Source organism: Lutzomyia longipalpis, chromosome 3, assembly GCF_024334085.1.
Source record: "Lutzomyia longipalpis isolate SR_M1_2022 chromosome 3, ASM2433408v1".
NCBI classification, from domain to species: domain Eukaryota; kingdom Metazoa; phylum Arthropoda; class Insecta; order Diptera; family Psychodidae; genus Lutzomyia; species Lutzomyia longipalpis.
In genome coordinates, this window is record NC_074709.1 from 17,008,514 (window position 1) to 17,033,276 (window position 24,763).

Genomic DNA, 24,763 nt, shown 5'->3' on the forward strand with positions numbered 1-24,763 from the left:
GTGGGCTGATGATAAACTCTCTGGACAAGTCCCACCACATGCTCTCTCAAGCACAAAATATAAAATATATCCACACAAGCTCATTAAAAAAATTGCAAAAGTTACGAACGTATCCGAGCAATTGAGATTAACTGCCAAATAATCAAACAAAACTCAAGTATCGAACATTAATTTTCCTCTTTTAAGTCTTTTCTTTTTATACACATGTTTGTAAGACAATGAGAAGTTATTTCGTTAATTTTCTACCCTACAGTGGTGCTTCGTACAACACATTAAATTAAAAGCATGTTGAGGAAAGTTTTCCTATAAACGTAACTTTATTGTTAAATGTTGATCTATTGAATTAGAATAAATTAGAACCATCATCTGAAAATATTTTCCACAGTTTGAGATGTTTTTCAGAATATAGTTTACTGAATGCAGTTGTGAGTGATATAATAGCATTAATCTTTTCAGAACATTTTTTTAATTTGGGAAAAGTTATTTCTATTTGAGTTTGATAATTCATATGTTTTTTTTAAGAATTATTGATATAAAAAAATCACAACAAAATACATAAATATTACTATAATAAAAATTGGCAAACAAAAAAAAACTTGTCGCTATTATTTTGATCACCACAGTATCAAATTACATACTTATTCAAATTGTATCACTTTTTTTCAATTAAATTACGTATTTGTATAACAAACATCTGGGATCAATAGGAAATTAGACATAGTCGGAAATGAGACTACTTGTTCCACTTAAAAAGTAAATTATATTTAGGGGAGACCGGGGTAAAATAAGTCATTTTCGAATTTTCAAATGCCAATTTCTCCGAAGTTATAAATCGGAAAAATCGGAAAAAATTAGGGTGGAAAGCCCTATACACCTACAATTTTTGACAGTAATTTGGAGGTTATCCGATCAGTACTTTAGGAGTTAAAAATGAAAATAGATTTTTGGCTCATTTCCCAAACTTTTGCGTATTGAGAAAAACGCGTTTTCCGAGCTTTTCCTTCAGCAATTTTCCAACCTGATAATTTTTCTCACTAGCTGGGTTACTACAGAAAACTTTGCCAAGGTGTATTTTTCATTAACTTTTAATGATTTTTCTGTACAATTATTTGAATGAAAACATACCCCTTGGGGTAGATCGAGTCAATCCATGTAAATCATATGGGAGTTCGAAATTTTCGACATATTTTCTATCCATTTGTTGCAAAATGACGTGATTGAAAAAATTGCAAAATTCTCTGTTTTAGTGCGTATAAAAGTGAAATTCCTTGTCGCGGATCAAAAGGTGAGAAGTTTAGCTATCAACTACTATCAATCTCTCAGGCGGAAAATCATTGGAAATGTCGGAAAATTCGACCGACTTTATTTAGCCAACTGGTGACTATATTTACCCGCCGCGTTTAAAAAAAGTCAGAAGCGGAAGGGTTCAGGAAAAGCTCGAAAACTCATATTTCCCGTGGAGATAGAGAAAAATGGTCTGAGACAAAGTTGTAGGCCAGGAAATTTCCTATGAAAATGACTTATCGAGGAAATTCTTTTGCCTTTGGGGAATCGTGCAGATAAGGATTTATGCAAATTGACTTTTTTTACCCCGGTCTCCCCTATACAATTTTCTTGATTTTCCGTGACAAATTATTCGAGAAAAAAATTCGCTTTATTGCAAAAACGATTCATCTATGTAGGTAGGTAAATATTTAAATTTCATCCAGTCAATTGACTTCACGCGTGTAACCTTTTTCACATCAGGAGCTCTACTAAAATTTTATTTTTTTAGGGCAGTAGCGAAAATTCATTTCATTACCATTTTAATTAGACAGAAGGTATACGTACAATGCATTGTTTAAAATTTGATAAAAGCAATGAGAAAAAAATGTCTACAAATCATAAAGAAGCTTAAATTGTTTTATTGTCTTAACGCAAATAAGGAGAAGTGGCTGTATGGCAGGCTGTATGGTAGGTAATTATATTTTCCTTGACTTTGATTGTTGTTCACTTTCATCAGTTGCCTCGCAGATGATCTTGAAAAGATACTGATGATGCTGGTTTATCAATCTTTGAAGAAATCAAAATTAATTTGAACATCTTTTTTAAAATTCTTCATTTCTTGTTAATCTATTTACCTTGTGGTCATTTTGGCGGAACTCCCAAAAAATTCAAACAGAACACGATTCGTCGTCATACGTATTTTACACAAAATTTTATTGGCGTAAACTTTGAGTTTTTTGTGATAATTTTTTCTACCTTTGTTTATTCGTATTTGGGTTTTTTGCACGATTTTATAGCCAAGTTTCAGCACGTGCTTATTCTGAATTAATCCAGATTATGATTCCAGCTTCACCAAGAATCCCAAATAAGACACGATGATTGACTTTGATTCAACAACAAAACTTCAAGAAAGTCAAACAGGTCGTTTCTTTTTAATGAAAAATTATTATTAAAATAAAAATTATTAATTTTTCTGAAGTAAAATTAAGAAAACATTTTTCGGAATTTAATTAAAAATTATATTTTTCAAAGAATTTTAATTCAAAATGATTGTCTTATTAAATAAATTTAATTTAAAAATTATTCAGAACTAGAGTCTGAAGTATTTTTCTCAACTTTTTGATTCATTTTGGCTTCCATTATAGCAATATCAATCTTAGCCCATGGTTGAAGTTTTCCTCTGAGGAAGAACCACGAAAAGATGGAGCCAAAGAGGAAAATTCCTGCGCAAATGTAGAAAATAATTCTCCATTGTTCAGGGCCGTGATCCGTGACAATGCTTCCAGTTACGATGGGACTGATGATGCCAGAAAAGGTGCCAAATGTATTGGACAGCCCATAGATGATGGATGCATGACTGGGAGCCATATCGAGGGGGCAAACCCCATAACCTGACCATGTAAAGGCATTTGCTGCAACACCAAGAGTTATGTAGACAACGCTCAAGATAGGAGTAGTCGTGAAGGCGGTGAGAAGCATAAAAATCATTTGGACAATGAAGGATCCGCAAGTAAAGTAGCGGCGAACTTGATTTGTTTTTAAGTAGCCCTTAACTTGCACCCAATCCGCCAAGTAACCTGATGCAAAAAGGACACAAACCATTGCCATGTAGGGGATTGCAGCCAAAACTCCGGTTGTTCCTAAATTGTAGTTTAGTGTATCTGCAAATTAATGATTAAATAAATTTTCTTAAAGATCTTTTTGAATATATCATTTTAATCATTTTATCTTATGTAGTACTTTGTAGCAATGTAGCATATCAGTTGCATACAATCAGTTAAGAAAATCAACTAAAAATTGATTAATTATTGAGTTGAGCAATCAGGTTTGAGCTCAATTCTCCCAATAATGGATCAATTCGTGATTGATGTGATTGATTCAATTTTGATTGAGCATTTAATGGATCAATCAATTATTTACTAGAGCTGTAATGGTTGTTAAGTAGTAAGTCTTACCATTTAGGAAAAGAGGAAGTTGCGTCATTAGAGTATAAGAACCCCACATTGCAGTGATGCTTGCCACAAGAACAGCCCAAACTGCTGAAGATGAGAAAATATCCTTCCAGGGATGAGAAATCTTCTTGATCTGCCTTCGATCTCCAATACTGGCTAAGATGTATTTCTTCTCTGCTTCTGTGATATAAGGATCAACTTCTGGACTTGCTCTCACCATAAAAATCCACCCAATGTACCAGAGGCATCCAAATGTTCCTAAAAAAAAGGAAATTTCTCTGACTGAGTATTTTACTCCAAATATGTAAAGAATTTTTTACCAAAAATATAAAAGATAAATTCCCATCCTAGTGCTTCACTAATTAAGCCCGATAGAAGCATTGCAGCAATGATTCCAATGTAGTAGCCAGTATAGGCTATATTTCCCATGAAAGCTCTCTCGTAAATTGGTGCCCAGTTAGCCCAGATTGCTTGCAATGATGGATAGCAGAGTCCCTGCAAAGATGTAAATATTCTAAAAAGTATTTTCTTCAGAAGTGAGTTTCAAAAGCATACCCCGAATAAGCCTTGTAGAATTCTAACGATGAATAGAAGAGCTATGTGAGCTTTTGCTGCTGGTGGGGTGATCAAAGTTAGAACAGCCGTCGATCCAAATCCAATTCCATAAATCTTTTGCATTAAATCAAGAATAAGACAAAGAACAATAAATCAAATTTCACTGTCACATTTATTGCCTCCAAATTAATTATTAATTTGATTAGATAAGGAAGCATTCAGATGCAGTTCTACTGTCTTCCCCAAGACCTTGAATCCTATCATCATCCAAAATTTTTTTTATTGCATTTATTTCTTTTTCAGAGACTTTTGAGATCATAAGAAGGTCTTACAGGGACAAGAACAATTAGACCCCATTTAGATTTTTATTGTAACTATTGAATATTGCTTTAAACTCACCAGATGACCACCAAATTTGGCTGCAAGAAAACCTCCGAGTACTTGAGTAGCGATGTAGCCATAAAAGAAGGAACTTAGAAGAAGACCCTGCTGTTGAATATCCCAATCAAATTCTTGCTCTTCAACAACAGTTCCATTGCTGAGGGTCACATTGACTACCTGAGTCATAGCCACAATGGCTACACTGAGATTAATCCGAAGATTAAGTAGCGTAGCTAGTCCTGGGAGAACCATCAAAGCTATATGATATCGACGTTTCCTCCAGAAGGGAATATCTGTGTCCTTTTGCTGTACTATCGAATTATTTTCCATTCTTTCTTCAAGAAAAAAAGGAGAAAATATTTAACTTATCACTTATTTTACCCTCTTTAGGTTACTTACATGTCTGATCATTAACTGAAGCTCGAAGTTGAACTAAAAAAGACATTCAGTCATCAAAGTGAATATTGCAAAGACGATACCACGCCCCTCACTGTCACCAAAAAATCTCACTTCAATTTAATTTAATGACTTATTGTCTCTGTTAAGATAGGTTTAATAGGTTTAATAGATTTAGTCAAAGATTTATGATAAGAGTGTCTGGTAAGAATAGATAGTGAACAAAACACGCTCCTGCAATCTCTACCATATCTTGTAAGAAATTACAATTCTAAAAGAAAACCGAAACATCAAAGATAAAGAGAAAGATTTATTATTAAAAATAAAAAAAATCCGAATGCGGTTTCTATCACATAATTATGTATTTTTTTTTTACATTACAAGGATAGGCAGTTTATCTGAGAGTGAAACTTACTAGAACGCAACCAACACAACCAACTATTGTCGATTATTTTCCGAAGAAATATTAGCATCTTTTGCTAGTTTCTTGTTCTCAAGGATCTCCTTATCGAGTTTAGCCCATGGCTGAAGTTTTCCCCGCATGAAAATTAATGAAAAAATGGCGCCAAATAAGAAAACTCCAGCACAAATGTAGAAGACAATGCGCCACTGATCTCGGCTCTTATCCGTAACAATGTACCCAGATATTATGGGACTAATAATTCCAGATAAATTCCCTAGTGTATTGGACAATCCGTAGATGATGGATGCATGGCTAGGGGCTAAATCGAGAGGGTTAACTGCATATCCTGACCAAGGGAATGCTCCTGTTGCAACTCCCACGGTTATGAATATAACACTCTGAACTGGATCATTCGTGAAGGCGGTTAGAAGCATAAAAATCATCTGGATGATAAAGGCACAGCTTGTAAAGTACCTGCGTACCTGGCCTGTCCTCAGATACCCCTTAACTTGTACCCAATCCGCCAAGAATCCTGATACGAAAAGGACACAAACCATTGCCATGTAAGGGATTGCTGCCAATACACCGGTTGTACTCAAATTGAAGGAAATTGTGTCTAAAACAATGAAAGAAAATTAAATCTTCAAGAAAATTTTAAGAAGATGAATAAACAACCATTTAAGAAAAGAAGAAGCTGAGTTAGAAGAGTAAAGGATCCCCAGCTGGCCGTAAAATTTGCAACAGCAACAGCCCAAACTGCTGGAGATGAGAAAATGTTCTTCCATGGGTGAGAGATTTTCTTCACCTGCCCTCGATCACCAAGACTAGCCAAAATGTGTTTCTTCTCAATTTCTGTGATAAAAGGATCAACTTCTGGACTTGTTTTTACTACAAAAATCCACACAATGTACCACAGGCAACCAAAAGATCCTAAAAAAAAAGTTTTTTTCAAAAACAATTTCGTGATAAATAGGAAATAAATCTCTTACCAAAAATATAAAAAATGAATTCCCACCCCCATGCCACACTTATGAGTCCAGAAAGAAGCATAGCAGTTATGATTCCAACGTAGTTTCCTGTATAACCAATATTTCCCATGAATGCTCTTTCATAGGTTGGAGCCCAGTTGGCCCAGATGGCAAGGATAGCAGGATAAACTATTCCCTGTTTGAGAATAAATATCGACACGCCCGAAGATTATGAACCATACTCCTGTGTTAAAAGATAGGAATATGGTTCATAATCTTCGGGCACGTCGATATTAAATTAATTCCATTTTTAATTACCTTTCAAAGACTTAAGAACGCTCAGTTTTTTAAACTCTTTTTTTTTAATTTTAAAGATGATTTTTTTAAGAATATTTCATAAGATATTGTTTAAATGCTAAGGTTTTTACTAAAATTTCCTTTAAATTGAACTTACCCCGAAAACACCTTGAAGGATTCGAATCACAAATAGAAGAGCAACGTGAGTTTTAGCTGCTAATGGTATCAGGAGTGTCAGAACTGCTGTAGCTCCAATTCCAATACCATAAATCTAATAATAGAATAAATTTAATTTTGATGTTTAAATCCGTTTTTTTGACATTTTTTTTTTATTCTTTATAAATTCTTCTGCAATTTTCTTTATATTGGTGGACTTCTTTAACGTCTTTAATATAGAAAATTGGATATTATTTTACAAAAAAATTAAAATAAAAAATTGAAAGTCTTAGTGCTTCTCAGTGAATATCAAGATCACCTCTATTCATCCAGTAGGAACAGTCAACTCATATAAAATTCTTATTAAAAATTCTCACCAGTGGTCCACCGAATCTTGATGCCAGAATACCTCCTAATAGCTGAGTAGCAATATATCCATAGAAGAAGGAGCTAAGGATAAGTCCTTGTTGTTTAGAATCCCAATTAAATTCTTGCTCCTCAACAACAGTTCCATTGCTGAGAGTCACATTGACCTTCTCAGTCATCGCTACAATAGCCACACTAAGATTAATCCGGTGATTAAGCAACGTACATAGCCCAAAGAAAACCATTAAGACAACGTGATATCTACGTTTTTTCCAAACAGGAAGTTTTGCATCGTCTACCTGAATGTTCGATCTCATCTGCCTATGATTAACTTCACTGAAAAAATCCATAAAGAATAGTATGGTACAAGAAAATTGCAAATTCCTTCTTATTTTCAGATCGTAAACGTTTTCAGGAAGTAAAGAAAAGTAATTATTTTAAATAAAAAAAATACCTACTTATCTTCCACATTATTATTTTCCACAGCTTTTTCCATGTCTTACAAGATTGTGTCAGTTAAAAACTCCAATTGCAACATACAGAGAATTTTAAGAAAACTGTTCACCCACAAGAAGTTTAATCTCCTACTGCAACTGTTTTCTTGACCATATTATGAAGGCACAATTTCCAATGGAAACTTATCTTTATTGTCCAAGAAATAAGATAACAAAAAAAATTAGATTACATAATCTTTTAAACCTGATTAAGAGAAATATTTGAAATACTTTCGGTCTTAAGAAGTTCTATTACATCTACTTGCTTCATTTCTCCTTTCCATTTCTTCAAGATCAATCTTAGCCCACGGCTGGATGGATCCTCTAACAAAAAGCCATGAAAATACTGCTCCAAATAAATAAATTCCAGCTGCTATGAAAAAGACAAGCTGCCACTGTTCACGACTCTTGTCCGTTACAATGTAGCCTGACAGGAGTGGGCTTAAAATTCCCGAACATCCACCCAGAGTAATGCCGATGCCTTTAATAATTGCTGCGTGGGAGGGTGCTAAATCAAGAGCATTGATTGCATAACCTGACCATGTAAAGGCATCAACACCAACTCCTAGAGTTAGGTACACAATAGTAAGGACGGGATTTGTATTGAATGCAACAAGCAGCATAAAGATCATTTGAGTTAGGTATGTGAAGCAATTGAAGTAGCGTCGAACTTGTCCTGTTGTCAGGTAACCTTTCACCTGTAACCAATCTGCAAAGTATCCTGTAATTGAGAGCATCGACGCTAGCAACATGTATGGTATAGCCGATAAAATACCCGTTTTTTCTATGTTGTAGTTGAAGATATCTACAAGAATTATGACAAAAAAAATTAAAGAATTATGAATAAAAGAAATTGAAAAAAAATATACCAAGAAGATCCAGTAAAAAAAACTTACCATTGAGGAATGTTGGTAGCTGCGTTTGCAATGTAAACTGTCCCCACATTGTTGTGAAATGCCCAACTGCTATAGCCCAAACTGGAAGGGATGTTAACATATCTTTCCATGGGTGAGAAATTTTTTTACTCTTGCGCTCCCCAATGCTTGATATGATGAACTTTTTTTCTGCTTCTGTTATGAAGGAATCATGCTTTGGGCTTTCTTTCACTACTAAAATCCAACATATGTAGCAAATACATCCGATTGCACCTGAAAATAAATATTTAAAATTAATTCTTGTGAAATTTTTCTGAGTTGAAAGAACATATTGATGAGACTCAACTAACCGAATATATAGAACAATACTCGCCATCCCCAAGCTACAATTATGATCCCAGATAAGAGCATAGCTGCAATATTTCCAAAGTAGTAGCCCATTAGAGCGGTGTTCGTTAGAAATGTTCTCTCATTAACTGGCGCCCAATTAGCTAAAATTGCTATAATAGCTGTGAATGCTCCTCCCTAGAATAGTTGGATTATTTTTGGAATATTATTAGCCTTCACTCAGTCCTTACCCCGAAGAATCCTTGAAATATCCTTGCGGCAATAAATACACTCAGATGAATTTCAGCCGCGAAGGGAAGTAGTAAGGAGAGAATTGATGTTCCTAATACACTGATGCCAAAGACCTAAAAGAAAAAATAGGATTTATAATTAATTTTGCTTTTAGGAGAAATCTATGGAAAATGTTTGTACTAAATGACCCCCGAAACGAGCAGAGAGAAATCCAGAGATGAGTTGAGTTGCCATGTAGCCATAGAAGAAGGAACTCAGGATGAGTCCTTGCTGTTTGGAGTTCCATTCGAATTCTTGCTCCTCAACAACAGTACCATCGTCAAGAGTAATGTTGTTTGTCTTAGTCATGGACACAATGGCCACACTGAGAATCATTCTCATGCTGAGGAGGCAGAATAGGCCAAAGAGCATCATGATAACAATATGGTAACGACGTTTTCTCCAGAAAGGAAGCGTCTTCTCATCGAATTCTTTCTCAACACTGAAAATTAACAAAAAAATTTCAATCTATTCTGAACCTTAATTTTTTGAAAGGGAAATCATTTTCTCACTTCTTCCCCAGTGCCAGATCTTCACAGCTCTCTTCAGTATCACTAATTTTGCTAACCATTTTTTTCCACGCTCAATATCCCCAAAGTTGTTGTTAAGTAGAATAATTCACGATGCTTCTCTTCGGGAGTTTAAAGAGCGACTGATGGACTGATATGAATGATTTTTTTCAGACTTTAATCGCTCTCATCTACCGCCTATTGTGGCTATATGTACTTATCTATATAGCACAGTAAAACTAGATTATATGCACACTTCATGACGACGAGGATAATGCCAAGAATACGGAATTATAGAGTAGAACGATGCTTATCACATGAAGGTAGGATTTCACAGAGTTTGGTCTTAACATTGAGAGATTTATTAATTTATTTTACAACACAGGTGTGGTATTGTTGAATATTTTTTAAACAACTTTTATAGTAATGTTTTGAGTAAACGGAGAAAGTCATAAAAAACGGAAAGATTGTGAAGATTAGGACTGAGGTGTCTTTCATCGATGATTGATTAGTGTATTTTTCTGATTTTTAAGACAAAGAAAATGCTTTTAAAACTTGGTGTTGGCCACGAAGTGGAACACCAACTAATTTTCTATGAAAATTAATTCTCAATCAATTTTCTTGCAATTTCACCCAAAAAGTCCAAAAAATTATCTTATACGCGTGTAATGGAAATCCAACAATACCGCTTGTGAAGATATTTTAAACAAAATCTTTTATAAGTTTTTCACAAATACTTACAAAAATTTATTGAACACTTCAGAAAAATTCCACTAAAGTTTCCTAATTGAATGCCCAAAAACGACTGAATGAGAAATAGAAATAATGCGGCTTTACACCAATAAATCAGCCGACAGGCCCATTTTTTTCCTCTGATCTCCATAAACATAGATAAGAATTTAATCTTAAGATTACCAGTTTGCTTCAACTTTTTTTTTTGACTTCGTGAAGCGTTTGCCTGCCATTGCGTCATGAATATATTTTATAATATTGGCACGTTTTTCTTGATTATTTCTTATTGCTACGAGTTAATTCTTCAAGGTTACAATCGAGGGATGATTGACTGATAATTATTTGAATTTAATAAGAATCAGGGGGCATTTATCTGTGTAAGAAATTCTACACCAACTCGACACTTTAAAGTATGTAAAATAAAATAATTTTTGTCTCTAATCATTCTGATTAATTTATCTTAGCTGCTTGAACTAACAATTTTGCTTTGTAAGGATGAAAAAAAAAGAATAAAATTATTTTTAATGTAAGTTGATTGCACAAGATGATTTAAAATGTAACCTCAAATTCTATAGTTTTAAAAACTTTTAATATCAGTCTGTTCATTTCTCTTCTTCATATCTTCAAGATCTATCCTAGCCCACGGTTGAATAGATCCCTTAACAAAATACCATGAAACTACTGCTCCAAATAAATAAATTCCAGCTGTTATAAAGAACACAATTTGCCATTGCTCACGACTCTTATCCGTTACAATGTAGCCTACCAAATGTGAACTTAAAACCCCCCCAAATCCACCAAAAGTTATACCTATAGCCTTAATGATGGCTGCGTGGGAGGGTGCTAAATCAAGAGCATTTATTGCATATCCTGACCAAGGAAAGGCATCAACTCCAACTGCTAAAGTTAAGTATACGACAGTTAAAATTGGATTCGTACTAAATGCAACGAGTATCATAAAAATCATTTGAATTGTGAAGGTAACGGAGTTGAAGTAGCGTCGAACTTGCTCAGTTGTTAGGTAACCTTTGACTTGTAGCCAGTCTGCAAAGTATCCTGCAACAGAAAGTAGGCTAGCCAACGCTATGTATGGGATTGAAGACAATATCCCTGTGGTATCCAAGTTGTAGTTGAAGATATCTAGGAAAGATTGAAAAAATCTACTTTTAACTTTCTCTTTTTTACATTTTAGCCTATTTCTAAGTCTTTAAAGAAATATTTAATTTATTTTTAACCTTAGATGAAAAATAAGAACAAAATCTACGAACCATTTAAGAAGGTCGGAAGCTGCGTTTGCATAGTAAAGCTTCCCCACATTGAACTGAAATGTCCAATAGCAACAGCTCAGACAGGGAGGGACGTTAGTATATCTTTCCAAGGATGAGAGATTTTCTTATTCTTACTTTCACCAATACTTGACAGAATGTATGTCTTCTCTATTTCCGTTATGAAGGGATCATTCTTCGGACTTTCCTTTATAATAAAAACCCAAAGAACGTAGCCTAAAAATCCGATTCCACCTGAAAAAAAATTCCTAATCAATATAATAATTCTGAATTAATTTTAAAGAATTCATTTACAAGGGCAAAGATTAGAACAATTAAAAAAAAATTAACTAACCGAATATATAGAATACGACTCGCCATCCCCATGCAACAATTATGATACCAGAAAGAAGCATAGCTGCAATGTTTCCTAAGTAGAATCCCATAATAGTAATACTAGTCATAAAACTTCTCTCTTCAACGGGCGCCCAATTAGCTAAAATTGCAATAGTGGCTGTGAATGCTCCTCCCTGAAATAGTTGGAGTTATTTATTTTTAATATATTATTAATCTGCAAAAATTCTTACCTCGAAGAATCCTTGAAATATCCTTGTAGCAACAAGTACACTCAAATGTATTTCAGCTACAATGGGTAATAGCAAAATGCAACTAGAAGTTCCCAATAAACTGATGCCAAATATCTAAAACGATAAAATTTGGGATTTTTTACTTTTCTTCGAGGAAAAACCTTTAGAAAATTTTACCACATGACCTCCAAATCGAGCAGAGAGAAATCCAGTGAAAAGTTGAGTTGCCATGTAGCCATAGAAGAAGGAACTCAAGATAAGTCCTTGCTGTTTGGAGTTCCATTCGAATTCTTGCTCCTCAACAACTGTACCATCGTCAAGAGTAATGTTGTTTGTCTTAGTCATGGCCACAATAGCCACACTAAGAATCATTCTCATGCTGAGGAGGCAGAATAGGCCAAAGAGCATCATGATAACAATGTGGTAACGACGTTTCCTCCAGAAAGGAAGCGTCTTTTCACAAAATTTTTTTTCAACACTGAAAGAAAACTTTTTTTTTTTTTAAATTTTATTCCTAATCTTAATTTGTTTTAAAAGAAATCATTTTTATGGTTTTTATACATTTTTCCTACTGCCCGATTTTCGCAGCCTTCTTCCGTATCGTTGTTAACCATTTTTTTCGCACAGAACCACTGAATACACTTCCTTAACTCACAGTGAACTCACACTCCTTATAATTGAGAGTTTAAAGAGCGACTGATGGACTAGCATGTCCGGATCCTCTTATCTTATATGCACGACATCCATGTTTCAAGACGACTCAAATAAGGCCAAGAATACGAAATTAGAGTAGAACAATTCTTATCACGTGTAGATGAGATTTCACGAGGCTGTTGCTCTTAACATTGAGAAGTAATAATTTGTTCTACAACTTGGATTGTTGAAAACAGTTTGACTTTAAATTTAAAGTTAGTAATGCTTATCGTCAGTCAAGTTTTGAGTTAAAAAGCTAGCTGAATGCCTAAATTAACTTTTATTTCTCATTTTCAGTTCTTCAAGATCAATTTTAGCCCAAGGCTGAATAGACCCCTTAACAAAAAACCATGAAACTACTGCTCCAAATAAATAAATTCCAGCTGTTATAAAGAACACAATTTGCCACTGTTCACGACTCTTGTCCGTTACAATGTTGCCTGCCAGGAGTGGGCTTAAAATTCCTCCAAATCCTCCAAAAGTTATACCTATACCCTTAATGATGGCTGCGTGGGAGGGTGCTAAATCAAGAGCATTTATTGCATATCCTGACCAAGCAAAGGCATCAACTCCAACTGCTAAAGTTAAGTATACGACAGTTAAAATTGGATTCGTACTAAATGCAACGAGTATCATAAAAATCATTTGAATTGTGAAGGTAACGGAGTTGAAGTAGCGTCGAACTTGCTCAGTTGTTAGGTAACCTTTGACTTGTAGCCAGTCTGCAAAGTATCCTGCAACAGAAAGTAGGCTAGCCAACGCTATGTATGGGATTGAAGACAATATCCCTGTGGTATCCAAGTTGTAGTTAAAGATATCTAGGAAAAAGAATTTTTAAAGGAATTAAGGAAATCTTGTCTTGACTTTTGTAGGGTTTAGAAGATGTTAAAGATCCTACTTTGTATTTTTAAAGGTCAACTAAAGAAAAATCTACGAACCATTTAAGAAGGTCGGAAGCTGTGTTTGCATAGTAAAGCTTCCCCACAATGAAGTAAAATGTCCAATAGCAACAGCCCAGACAGGAAGGGAAGTGAGCATATCTTTCCAAGGATGAGAGATTTTTTTATTCTTACTTTCACCAATACTTGACAGAATGTATGTCTTCTCTATTTCCGTTATGAAGGGATCATTCTTCGGACTTTTCTTTATGAGAAAAAGCCATAGAATGTATCCTAGAAATCCGATGCCACCTGAAAAAAATTAAGGTATTAAAAATTTCAAATATTTATGAAAAAAAAAATCTACGAACCGAATATGTAGAATACAACTCGCCATCCCCAAGTTACAATTATGATACCAGAAAGGAGCATAGCTGCAATGTTTCCAATATAAAAGCCCATAAAAGAAATACTTGTCATAAAGCTTCTCTCTTTAACTGGTGCCCAATTAGCTAAAAGTGCTATGATAGCAGTGAATGCAGCTCCCTAAAATATATAGAGGAAAAAAACATTTATTTCTTTTGGGTTTATAAATTTTTTTTAAGTTCTTACCCCTAGCAATCCCTCAATTATTCTAATAAAAACAAATAGGGCTATATGAGTTTGAGCTGCCAATGGAATAAGCACCGAAAGAATGGAAGTTCCCAATAAACTGATACCAATTATCTGAAAGATAAAACAAATTTAAAAAAAAAACTTTCACAAGTTCATTATTTTCTTACTAAATGACCTCCAAAGCGCGAGGAAAAGTAACCAGATACTACTTGAGTTGCTATGTAGCCATAGAAGAAGGAGCTCAGGATGAGTCCTTGCTGTTTGGAGTTCCATTCGAATTCTTGCTCCTCAACAACGGTTCCATTGTTTAGAGTCACATTGACTTTTTTTGTCATCGCCACAATAGCAACACTGAGGGTCATTCGCATTGTAAGGAGGCAAAAGAGGCTGAAGAAAATCATAAGGACAACGTGATAGCGACGTTTCTTCCAAAAATACAGTCTGCTGTCTTCTAATTGTTCAGTACTGTAATTATGTAGAAATAAAACCTCTAAGTTGGAATTAAAGAAGGTTTAAAAGAAAAAAATTGCAGGACTGTAGCCAAAACCATTGGTTAACTTAGATATTTTCTCTATTTACCTTCTTTCCATTACTTCTTCTGTAGAACTTCCTTCAAGCTCATAAGCTTTTTTCGTCATTTTCACTAAATTTGAACACGTTTCACTCTTAATAAATTAATTTTTATAAGCAAGTAAATTTTGCCTTTTTATTTAAGGTTTTTTTTCACGATTTTTCTCTCAAAATTAAAAAGACTTCTAGTAAGTTCAATTCAAGACTGAAATTGATAAGAAAAAAGAGAGACTGCCAGAGATATTAATGATTCCAAATTAAGTGTAGGAGCACAACTGAAAGATAGGCCATAATTATGGGGCTATTCCCACCAGCCAGTTGATTAATTTTTATTAGATCTTTGTTTACACATGCTCATAAAAATTGAAGTGTTTGATAAAAGCTCTATTGTTAAGTCCTTTCTACTTTACAAATGTAAAGATATATAATTTTAAACGAAAGATTTTTGTATAAATATAGAATTTTTTTTAATTTAAGGTTTCCAATCTTTCTAATAAAAAATTTGATTTTTTTCGGGAATTTATTACTTTAAATTCAAGGATTTTATAAGTACATAAAAGATTTTTTTTATTAAAGTTCCATAAATGCCCTAGTAAATACACAGATAAGAGACAAGTTTAAGTACCTACTTGAGACTAATTAATCTTTAATAGTTCATTATTTCAAGGGCCATCATTATGTGTTTCTTAGACATATGTATGTATAAAATAGGGGAGATTGGGGAAATTTTAATCTATTTATCTGTGACTTGCAAGGACTTTTTGTAAAATATTTATTAATTTTTCTCATCAGATAATGCTTCTAGCTTTTTTAGTGCCAATTTCTCCTGATCAATCTTAGCCCATGGTTGCAATTTCCCGCTAATGAAAATTAAACTAAAAATTGCACCAAATAAATAAATCCCAGCTGAAATATAAAAGACAATTTGCCACTGCTCGCGTGTTTTGTCGGTAACAATAAATCCCATTAGGGTGGGACTAATGATGCCCGCGAGGGTTGAAAGTGTCCCACAAAAGCCTGTAATGACTGACACATGGCTTGGGGCAATGTCCAGACCACTAACTACGTAGCCTGACCAGGGAAAGGCCCCAACTGCTGTACCGATAGTGATGAAGACAACACAGAGGGTGGGATTTGTTGTGTAGGCCGTAAGGAACATAAATACCATTTGGAGCAGGTAAGGAATACCAGTGAAGTAACGACGAATCTGTCCTGTACGCAGGTATCCTTTCACCTGAATCCAATCAGCAAGAAAGCCAGCAACGAATAACATACAGACCAATGCTATGTAGGGAATAGACGACATAATTCCCGTTGTGTCCATATCAAAATGCAGAGTATCTATAAATTTTAAAACTCTGGGTTTTGATCCTTAAAAAAATCTAAAATATCTATGCATTAAGTCCTTACCACTGAGAAACATTGGTAGCTGAGTTAAGAGAGTAAAAGTACCCCACATTGCTGTAAGATCGGCCACAATAATTGCCCAAACGGGTGCTGATGTAAAAATATCCTTCCACGGATGTACGATATCCTTTCCCTTCTTACTATCCCCAAGACTGGAGAGGATGTACCTTTTCTCAGCATCCGTTATAAAAGGATCAACTTCTGGGCTTGCTTTTACCACAAATATCCATACAATGTACCAAAGAAATGATAATGAGCCTGAAGAAAATTAATTTTAAAATCATATCAGGAAATTCATATAAGAATACGTTCCTTTAATTTTTTTTTATATTCTCTAGTTTAATTCTGAAATTTTAAGAAAGTTCTCATTTAATAAAAAACGGTAGGTACTTACCGAAGAAGTAGAATATGCTCTCCCATCCCCATTTAACAGCTAAAACGCCAGATAGAAGTAATGCAATAATTCCTCCGATATATATTCCAGTGTACGTTACATTTCCCATTGAGGATCTTTCGTAAACAGGAGCCCATTTTGACCAAATAGCCATCACGGACGGGAAGGATATGCCCTGAAAATTTTTATGTTTTAGAACCAAAATTATGCACAATTATAAACGAAAGAGTAATATACTTTTTAGAACATTTAGAAGTCCCATGAAAAAGTAAGATAAAAGTAAGAAATATTTCCTATCTGGTTTTCTTGATAATTTTAATAAAAAAACGATTTTTTTGACAGTAAATCCATTGAAAAATATTTTCTCAATTAAAATTCTCAAGTGTAAAATATGAGATCCCTTATCAATTGCACAGACTTACCCCGAAAATTCCTTGAATTATCCTAGCTGCAACAAACAATGCTAAATGTGATTTAGCTAGAACTGGCATAAGTAAGTCCATTACTGAACAAACCACAACACTTATGCCAAATACCTGTAATGAAAAATTCACAGTAGTAATCGAAATCAATTAAAATTCTTAGGATTAATCCAATCTATTATTTTGGAAGGAAAAAGAAAACACTTTTTATACCAAATGACCACCAAAACGTGTTCCTAAATAACCACCTAGAAGATGTGTCGTTATGGAACCGTAGAAATAAGCACTGAGGATAAGTCCCTGCTGCTTGGAATTCCAATCAAAGCCTTGTTCTTCAACGACTGTACCATCTTCCAGCGTTACGTTCCGTGTTTGAGTCATTGCCACAACGGCAACACTGAGATTCACACGAAGGGTATAGAGAAAGATGAATCCCAAGAAGATCATGACTACAACGTGGTAACGACGTTTCCTCCAGAAGGGAAGTTTAGCATCTTCCATACGTTCGGATGTCCTGAAAGGCCTAGAAAATTCAGTGAGAGCTTACGCGCGATACTCAAAAGGAATTTTTACGTTATTTCCGGCGTATCTTTATCCATTTCTGCTGCTTATGATTAATTTCTATTCCAAGGACTTTATCACACGCGTATACTTTAAGCTTGAAAGGTGGAAATGAACTGAAAGGTAGATTCCGAAAATTAAAACCTCTAAGTCACCCCAAAAAATTTGACTTGCACTTTAATTGAAAAGAACAATCCAGATAAGAATAAAAGAAGATGATAAGAATTTCCGCGATCTCTTTATTGTCTTTTTATCTTTATTTGCTCACCAGACATCCAGTTATGCCACTTCAGTTTTCGGCAGATTCCATCTTATCATTTTCCAATTCCTTCTTTTTTGCTGCTAATTTTTCTTGGTCAATCTTCGCCCAGGGTTGTAGGGTACCTCTTACGAAGAACCAACAGAAGATTGCTCCACACAGATAGATACTGGCTGTTATGAAGAAGACAATCTGCCACTGTTCTCGTGTCTTGTCTGTAACTATGTGTCCCATAACTATGGGACTAACGATCCCAGAGAGAGTTCCGAATGTATTTGATAAGCCAAAAATGATGGAAGCATGACTGGGAGCTAAATCCAATCCGTTGACAGCATACCCCGACCAAGGAAAAGCACTAGCAGCTACGGCGAGTGTTATGTAGACCATGCTTACAATTGGATCCGTTGCAAAGGCAGTTAGGAGTATGAAAGCCATTTGAACTATGAAGGCAACACAATTCCAATACCGACGTACTTGACCCGTTCTGAGGTAACCCTTAACACGCACCCAATCTGCTAAATATCCCGAAATGAAGAGAAAACCAACCACAGCTATGAAGGGTATTCCTGACACATATCCTGTTGTGTCCAAATCAAAGTCCAATGTATCTAATATATGAAAAAAATATCAAATAAAGTATCTTTTCGAAAACTTCTTAAATTATAAAAAATAACTTTTATGCGACTTTACCATTGAGGAACATTGGAAGTTGCGTTAAAAGTGTATATGCACCCCACATTGCAGTTAAATTCGCCACGACAATTGCCCAAACTGGTGGTGATGTGAAAATATCCTTCCAAGGATGTGAAATCATTTTATCTGAATCCCCAATGCTTGTCATAATGTACTTTTTCTCTGCTTCTGTTATAAAGGGATCAACTTCTGGACTTTCTTTTATCACAAAAAGCCAACAAATGTACCAGAGACATCCTACTGATCCTAGAAAATAAAAAAAATAATGATAGAAAGAAGACCTTGTTTTGAAGTAAAGTTGTTAAGAATTGATTCTTTACCGAAGAAGTAAAAAATACTCTCCCAACCCCATGAAACAGCTAAAACACCCGAAAGGAGCATCGCCACGCCTGTTCCAATGTAGCCTCCTGTGAAGGCGACATTTCCCATTAAGGATCTCTCATAAAATGGTGCCCATTTTGACCAAATGACCATAATTGATGGAGGAACAATACCCTGAAATTTTAACAAAGAATAAAAATCAGAAAATACATTAACTTCATTTCAGTCTTACTCCGAAGAGTCCTTGAAGGATTCTTGCTGTAACAAATAGACCTAGACTAGTTTTAGCTAGAACTGGAATAAGCAATGCCATCAATGAAGACAGTCCAAGACCAAGTCCAAACATCTGAGAATAAGATTTAAAGGGAATTAAAAAAAAATAAGATTAAAGAATTAAATATTTTGTAGATGAATCACAGAAGCTAAGATCCTAAATAATCGCATATGTAGATATCTACGCTAATTATCCAGTGATAAGTGAATATTTTTGATAAGTAATATGATTCGGTTTTATCAGGCTAATGATAAGGCTTTCGTACAACTTCAATTGCCAATCTTCGTATCTTCTGTTTTTTTTTTACTCGATCAAATTCCAAACGTTCATAACATTCAATTTGATTAACTTAATCTAATCTTATCAGATTATAATCCAAAATAAATTAATAGCAAATATTTTGAGAACTTACCAAATGTCCTCCGAATCTAGATCCTAAGTATCCTCCCACAAGTTGCGTCGCTATGTAGCCATAGAAGAAGGAACTGAGGATGAGTCCTTCCTGCTTTGAATCAAATTCAAATTCTTGCTCTTCAACGATCGTTTCATTGTCCAGAGTTACGTTGTTTTTCTTAGTCATCGCCACAATAGCTACACTAAGATTAATCCTCAAGGTGTAGAGATTGAATAATCCGAGGAAGACCATAAGAACGAGATGATAGCGACGTTTCCTCCAGAATGGCACTTTAGAGTCTTCTAATTGATGGGCATTCCTGAAATATCCTTTGAAGATTTACCTAATTTTTTTTTATACAAATACGCAAATTTTTGGTTTTACGTCGTTTCCTCGATCCTGCCATCTTCATCCTTTGCTGAATTGCTGACCATTATTTTCACTAAAATACTCCTAACTGAATTTTCTGATATTTATTGTTTGGAAAGTGAATGTGGACTGATACGGATTGAGAAATTTTACTTGGTACAACTTGCACTTAATTAAAAGATTGTAAAGTTCAATCGTACTGTTTGAAAACAACACAAGTTGTTCCACTACATATCTTCATCTTGTGATCATAAAATAAATATACATATATAAGTACAATGATGGTCCAGCAGAGTAAAGGGAATGTACTGGTAAGTTTCACTTACGGGCTGTGATTCTTCCTTCAGATGACAGTCCAAGTGTGGTGAAAATTGAGGTGGATAAATTTTTAGGAATGGCTTTCTCACGCAACGAATCACAGCCAACGCGCATGAGTAAGCCTTTCCCCAGAATTTACACGCGTTGGCTGTGATTCGATGCGTGAGAAAGCCATTCCTAAAAATTTATCCACCTCAATTTTCACCACACTTGGACTGTCATCTGAAGGAAGAATCACAGCCCGTAAGTGAAACTTACCAGTACATTCCCTTTACTCTGCTGGACCATCATTGTACTTATATATGTATATTTATAGGTTTATATATTTTTATATTTTTATATTTTTTATGTATAAAAAAGGCGCCCCGCTTCGCGGGGCGCCAATTAATTTGTTTAAAATATATGTGAACAGATGAAAGTAATTGTTGATGTAACAAAATGGCAGAAGGCGGCCATTTTGAATTTTGAAATTAGTAAAATCTGATAGGTCATGCCCACTATACCTGATGAAACTTCAATCGAAAAGTCTTTATCAAGTACCGTTAAGCCAATATAAGGCAATATTACAACAATCGGTACATATGGAAACCTGTTTTGGTCTATATCTCTGAAACCACGACATAAATTTTTTTTATTTTTTTTTGGTTAAAAGGTGTGCCTATCACCTATAACATACTAAAATTTAATCGAAATCTATCGTCCAGTTTTTGAGATATTAATCGAAAACTGGTCGAAAACTCATCGAAAATTTTGTTTTTGATTGTAGGCCCTCTAGCGGTAACTTTTGAAAGTTTCTATGTATAGATAATTGTAGACCTTTTTGAGATCTTTCATTCAAAACCGGTTTGGTTAAAATCGGTCAACCGGTTTAGGAGTTATGCCCGACTTTCGATAAAAGTCTATATTTGCTAAACCGCTTGTCCGATTTTTGGAAATGGGTTATTGTTGAAAAGGTCTTAAAGGCCCCTACAACATATTAAAATTTCAGACCTCTACCTATAATAGGGGCTGAGATATAGCAAAAACAAAATTGAAAAAAATTAAAAATGGCGGATGCAGGGGAGGGGGGGTGAATTTGATATCATAGTTGGACGACTTCCAGTCGATAATTGAACTTTGCCGTTGACCGCAAGTCTCTATCTATTACCGTTCTCTTGTAATTGAGCTTCAAACTACGGCCGGACGGACGGCCGGACGGCCGGACGGACGGACGGACGGCCGGACGGCCGGAAAAGTTTTTCGGCGCATACGTTTTTTGAAATGTGGGGACCTTAATTCGTGCTCATACCAAGTTTGAGCCCGATCCGACGACCTTGAGTTTTAGAGTGGACACAGAAGCTGTGCTATTCTTTTCTTCGAAAGAATCACAGCTAACTGTGCCAAAAAAATTTTTAAATTTATTGAAGGACAAAGTTAAAGTAAATGTTATGAATTCGCTTTGAATTTAAAATCTTAAAAATTCATAAATTATTTCAAAACATTTTAAGACAAAAGGAGTCAAACCCTTTTCAAATTTTACGGTTCAATTGCGATATGAATTTTTGCGATATTTTTTTCTATCTGTAATTGCCTTCTTGAGAAGTCATCTAGGTAATTCACTTTGATGAATTGATGTGCTCTTATCATCCTCTCGCTAATTTATTTGACTGAGCTTTGACAGATCTGGTTATGCGTGCACTTGAGAAAAGCTCTGAGTGTTTATAAAGAATTTTTGCATATTGCAACAGATAATGTTGTAAAGAAAAATAAGGCAAACTTTTCTATCCGATAATATTTTTCTTTAAGAATATTTTGCAAAATTTTTAAGAGGATAATTTTGAGCTTCCTGAGTCCTCCACCTCTCCTACTTTTTCTTATTTCTCACTTCAAATCCTTGACTTTAAGTTTCAATTATTTTTTTTTATATAAAAAAAGAAAGACAAAACCCAGATAACACCACTTAAAAGACTCAAAGAGATAAGATTTTTTCACAATCTTTTTATTCTTCTTATTGCTCATGCATTTAATATATATTTGCCTCCTCGGCAGACATCCAGGTACTCAACTTTTAGTGTTGAACAGATGTCGTTTTATCACTGTCATACTTTGCATTTTTAGCTGCAAGCTTTTCTTGATCAATCTTCGCCCATGGTTGGAGTCTTCCTCGCACAAAGAACCAACAGAAGATTGAGCCAAGAAGGTAAATCCCCGCTGTTATGTAGAAGACAATCTGCCACTGTTCTCGAGTCTTATCTGTCACAATGTATCCCATGATGATTGGGCTAAGAATCCCCGAAAGAGTTCCAAATGTATTTGATAAGCCAATAATAATGGAGGCATGACTTGGTGCTAAATCCAACCCATTCACCACATATCCTGACCATGGAAAAGCACCAGCTCCTACTGCAAGTGTTATGTAAACCATACTTAAAACAGGATCCGTTGCAAAGGCAGTTAGGAGCATAAATGCCATTTGAGTTATGAAAGCTCCACAATTCCAATATCTGCGAACTTGACCTGTTCTTAGGTAACCCTTAATCTGAACCCAGTCTGCTAGGTAGCCGGAAACAAACAGGAGACCAACCATTGCAATGTAGGGTATAGCAGACATAAATCCTGTTGTATCAAGGTTGAAGTTTAGGGTATCTGAAGGAGAATGAAATTAAGGCAAAATCACTTATTTCCGTTAAATCTTTTGACAGAACTTTTTAGTTGCTAAAGCCTCACCATTGAGGAACATAGGAAGCTGAGTTAGAAGTGTGTAAAAGCCCCACATGGCTGTAAAATTTGCTACAACGACAGCCCAAACTGCTGGTGATGTGAAAATATCCTTCCAAGGATGAGAAATCTGTTTTGCAGGTCCTTTATCGCCAATACTTGTCATGATGTACTTCTTTTCGGCTTCTGAGATGAAAGGATCTAGTTCTGGACTTGCTTTTACCACGAAAATCCATGCAATGTACCAAATACATCCAATTGAACCTAAAGAAAGAGGAAATTTTTGAGAAATAATATTCTTTTCCATGAATTTCTTTAACATCTTGCGTAAAGAATTTTTACCGAAGAAGTAAAAGATGCTTTCCCATCCCCACGCAACGCTTAGGACTCCAGAAAGAAGCATAGCAGCTATTGTTCCAACATAGGCTCCTGTGTAGGTAATATTCCCCATTAGGGATCTTTCAAAGATGGGAGCCCATTGTGACCAAATGACCATTACTGAGGGAAAAACAATACCCTACATAGAGAGGATAAATTGATCTTGATGCAATGTGTTATTTTGGAAACTCACCCCGAAAAATCCTTGAAGAATCCTTGCTGTGAGAAACAGGGCAAGGTGAGTTTTAGCCAGAACTGGAATTAGCAGAGCTAAGAAAGCTGATAGTCCAAGTCCAATCCCGAACATCTTTAAAGAATTTTTTAATATTATTTTTAAGGATCTTTCTGTGTAATCTTTTAGTGGCTTCTAAACAAACAAAAAAATAACTTTCTTCTCAAATAGAAATTCATGCAAATTGTAATTAGGGGAATATATGGAATTTGTTGATGAATTAGTTCGTTTGGTTTTATCAACGATAAGGCATTCATACTCTAATAGCTAATCTCCCGCGGGGCTTATCGGTTTGAACGTTCAATATGACAATGTCCACAGAAATAATCAGAATTTTAGCAATGAAAATTTACCAAATGTCCCCCAAATCTAGATCCAAGATATCCTCCCACAAGTTGCGTCGCTATGTAGCCATAGAAGAAGGAACTGAGGATGAGTCCTTCCTGCTTTGAATCAAAATCAAATTCTTGCTCTTCAACGATCGTTCCATCGTCTTGGGTAACGTTGTATTTCTTAGTCATGGCCACAATAGCTACACTAAGATTAATCCTCAAGGTGTAGAGATTAAACAGTCCTAGAAAGACCATGACAACAACGTGGTAGCGCCTTTTCTTCCAGAAAGGAATCTTAGAGTCCTCCAACTGTTCAGCACTGCTTTAAATAATTAAGAACTATTTAAATGAATATTTTTACGAAGCACCACGAAAGATAATATTCACCTAATTTCCACACTTTTACTACCACCCTCCATTGTGGGATCGTTGACCATTGTGGATGGAAAAAATATGGGACAGAGAGCTTACAATTTCAATAATAAACAAGGAATGTTTCAGTTTGGACGATCCACGATTAACTAAATTGAAGCTGATACTTGCGAGTATTTTATTCATACGCTCCAAGCTATCTTGTCGCTATCACTTCGTAATACTTCTGTGTGGAAGTTCGTGCTGATAATGAAGCAATTTTAGCGGATTATCACATGTCAATAATTTTATTGTTACAGTAATTCTCAAGACTCTGACAAAGCTTCTTATTTTCACGTAAAAGTTCCTCCTTGTTTTCCTTCAAGAATATCACATCAGCCCTTATTTCACACGTTCTAGCGACCAAGGAAGATCTTTCCGGTGAAACATTTGCAAAATTAGCATTGATTTTCAAAATATTCTCAAGAATTTGTTGCATTTTCTTCCTCTGTGTGAGAATTTTCACCAAATTTCCAATTTCCTCCGTAGAAATTACTGTTAAATCT

At 35.0% G+C, this 24,763-nt stretch overlaps 8 protein-coding genes across 16 annotated transcripts; all 8 read right to left on the reverse strand.

Moving 5' to 3' along the window:
* Positions 1-2,490: 2,490 nt before the first annotated feature.
* LOC129793073 (vesicular glutamate transporter 1-like) lies at positions 2,491-4,702 on the reverse strand. The gene is made up of 5 exons (XM_055832647.1): positions 4,392-4,702; positions 3,993-4,106; positions 3,758-3,932; positions 3,441-3,695; positions 2,491-3,146 (listed from the first exon to the last, which is right to left on the reverse strand). Exons 1-5 carry the CDS (start codon positions 4,623-4,625, stop codon positions 2,566-2,568), a joined length of 1,359 nt encoding a protein of 452 aa, XP_055688622.1. The 5' UTR covers positions 4,626-4,702; the 3' UTR covers positions 2,491-2,565.
* A 279-nt stretch (positions 4,703-4,981) lies between these two features.
* On the reverse strand, positions 4,982-7,523 carry LOC129793061 (vesicular glutamate transporter 1-like). Its single transcript, XM_055832610.1, has 6 exons — positions 7,418-7,523; positions 6,971-7,295; positions 6,595-6,708; positions 6,162-6,336; positions 5,848-6,102; positions 4,982-5,788 (listed from the first exon to the last, which is right to left on the reverse strand). The coding sequence occupies exons 1-6, from the start codon at positions 7,453-7,455 to the stop codon at positions 5,208-5,210; spliced, it is 1,488 nt and encodes a 495-aa protein (XP_055688585.1). The 5' UTR covers positions 7,456-7,523; the 3' UTR covers positions 4,982-5,207.
* Positions 7,524-7,583: 60 nt separating this feature from the next.
* LOC129793067 (vesicular glutamate transporter 1-like) lies at positions 7,584-10,267 on the reverse strand. 5 transcript variants are annotated; one of them, XM_055832619.1, is made up of 7 exons: positions 10,197-10,266; positions 9,459-9,800; positions 9,088-9,388; positions 8,907-9,020; positions 8,679-8,853; positions 8,350-8,601; positions 7,584-8,258 (listed from the first exon to the last, which is right to left on the reverse strand). In XM_055832619.1, exons 2-7 carry the CDS (start codon positions 9,515-9,517, stop codon positions 7,693-7,695), a joined length of 1,467 nt encoding a protein of 488 aa, XP_055688594.1. In that variant the 5' UTR covers positions 9,518-9,800; positions 10,197-10,266; the 3' UTR covers positions 7,584-7,692. The 5 variants fall into 5 exon arrangements, with proteins under 5 accessions (XP_055688594.1, XP_055688596.1, XP_055688598.1 ...); XM_055832621.1 differs by having other exon boundaries at positions 10,142-10,258; XM_055832623.1 differs by having other exon boundaries at positions 9,459-9,676; positions 10,197-10,250.
* Positions 10,268-10,764: 497 nt separating this feature from the next.
* LOC129791529 (uncharacterized transporter slc-17.2-like) lies at positions 10,765-12,450 on the reverse strand. The gene is made up of 3 exons (XM_055829689.1): positions 12,217-12,450; positions 11,591-11,660; positions 10,765-11,327 (listed from the first exon to the last, which is right to left on the reverse strand). Exons 1-3 carry the CDS (start codon positions 12,448-12,450, stop codon positions 10,765-10,767), a joined length of 867 nt encoding a protein of 288 aa, XP_055685664.1.
* Positions 12,451-12,998: 548 nt separating this feature from the next.
* Positions 12,999-15,037, reverse strand: LOC129793070 (sialin-like). The gene is made up of 6 exons (XM_055832630.1): positions 14,805-15,037; positions 14,393-14,690; positions 14,223-14,336; positions 13,982-14,156; positions 13,671-13,922; positions 12,999-13,550 (listed from the first exon to the last, which is right to left on the reverse strand). Exons 1-6 carry the CDS (start codon positions 14,861-14,863, stop codon positions 13,006-13,008), a joined length of 1,443 nt encoding a protein of 480 aa, XP_055688605.1. The 5' UTR covers positions 14,864-15,037; the 3' UTR covers positions 12,999-13,005.
* A 129-nt stretch (positions 15,038-15,166) lies between these two features.
* On the reverse strand, positions 15,167-17,697 carry LOC129793069 (sialin-like). Of its 2 annotated transcripts, none has more exons than XM_055832629.1 (6): positions 17,592-17,697; positions 17,232-17,532; positions 17,019-17,132; positions 16,597-16,771; positions 16,206-16,460; positions 15,167-16,136 (listed from the first exon to the last, which is right to left on the reverse strand). In XM_055832629.1, the coding sequence occupies exons 1-6, from the start codon at positions 17,615-17,617 to the stop codon at positions 15,571-15,573; spliced, it is 1,437 nt and encodes a 478-aa protein (XP_055688604.1). In that variant the 5' UTR covers positions 17,618-17,697; the 3' UTR covers positions 15,167-15,570. The 2 variants fall into 2 exon arrangements, with proteins under 2 accessions (XP_055688604.1, XP_055688603.1); XM_055832628.1 differs by having other exon boundaries at positions 17,232-17,541.
* Positions 17,698-17,809: 112 nt separating this feature from the next.
* On the reverse strand, positions 17,810-20,005 carry LOC129793068 (vesicular glutamate transporter 1-like). Of its 2 annotated transcripts, XM_055832625.1 has the most exons (6): positions 19,905-20,005; positions 19,539-19,839; positions 19,085-19,198; positions 18,852-19,026; positions 18,529-18,777; positions 17,810-18,446 (listed from the first exon to the last, which is right to left on the reverse strand). In XM_055832625.1, the coding sequence occupies exons 1-6, from the start codon at positions 19,952-19,954 to the stop codon at positions 17,869-17,871; spliced, it is 1,467 nt and encodes a 488-aa protein (XP_055688600.1). In that variant the 5' UTR covers positions 19,955-20,005; the 3' UTR covers positions 17,810-17,868. The 2 variants fall into 2 exon arrangements, with proteins under 2 accessions (XP_055688600.1, XP_055688602.1); XM_055832627.1 differs by lacking the exon at positions 19,085-19,198.
* A 2,159-nt stretch (positions 20,006-22,164) lies between these two features.
* On the reverse strand, positions 22,165-24,369 carry LOC129793065 (vesicular glutamate transporter 1-like). Of its 3 annotated transcripts, none has more exons than XM_055832616.1 (6): positions 24,234-24,369; positions 23,868-24,165; positions 23,476-23,589; positions 23,247-23,421; positions 22,914-23,168; positions 22,165-22,832 (listed from the first exon to the last, which is right to left on the reverse strand). In XM_055832616.1, the coding sequence occupies exons 1-6, from the start codon at positions 24,281-24,283 to the stop codon at positions 22,255-22,257; spliced, it is 1,470 nt and encodes a 489-aa protein (XP_055688591.1). In that variant the 5' UTR covers positions 24,284-24,369; the 3' UTR covers positions 22,165-22,254. The 3 variants fall into 3 exon arrangements, with proteins under 3 accessions (XP_055688591.1, XP_055688590.1, XP_055688592.1); XM_055832615.1 differs by having other exon boundaries at positions 23,868-24,168; positions 24,234-24,365; XM_055832617.1 differs by having other exon boundaries at positions 22,166-22,832; positions 23,868-24,185; positions 24,234-24,323.
* Positions 24,370-24,763: the final 394 nt, after the last annotated feature.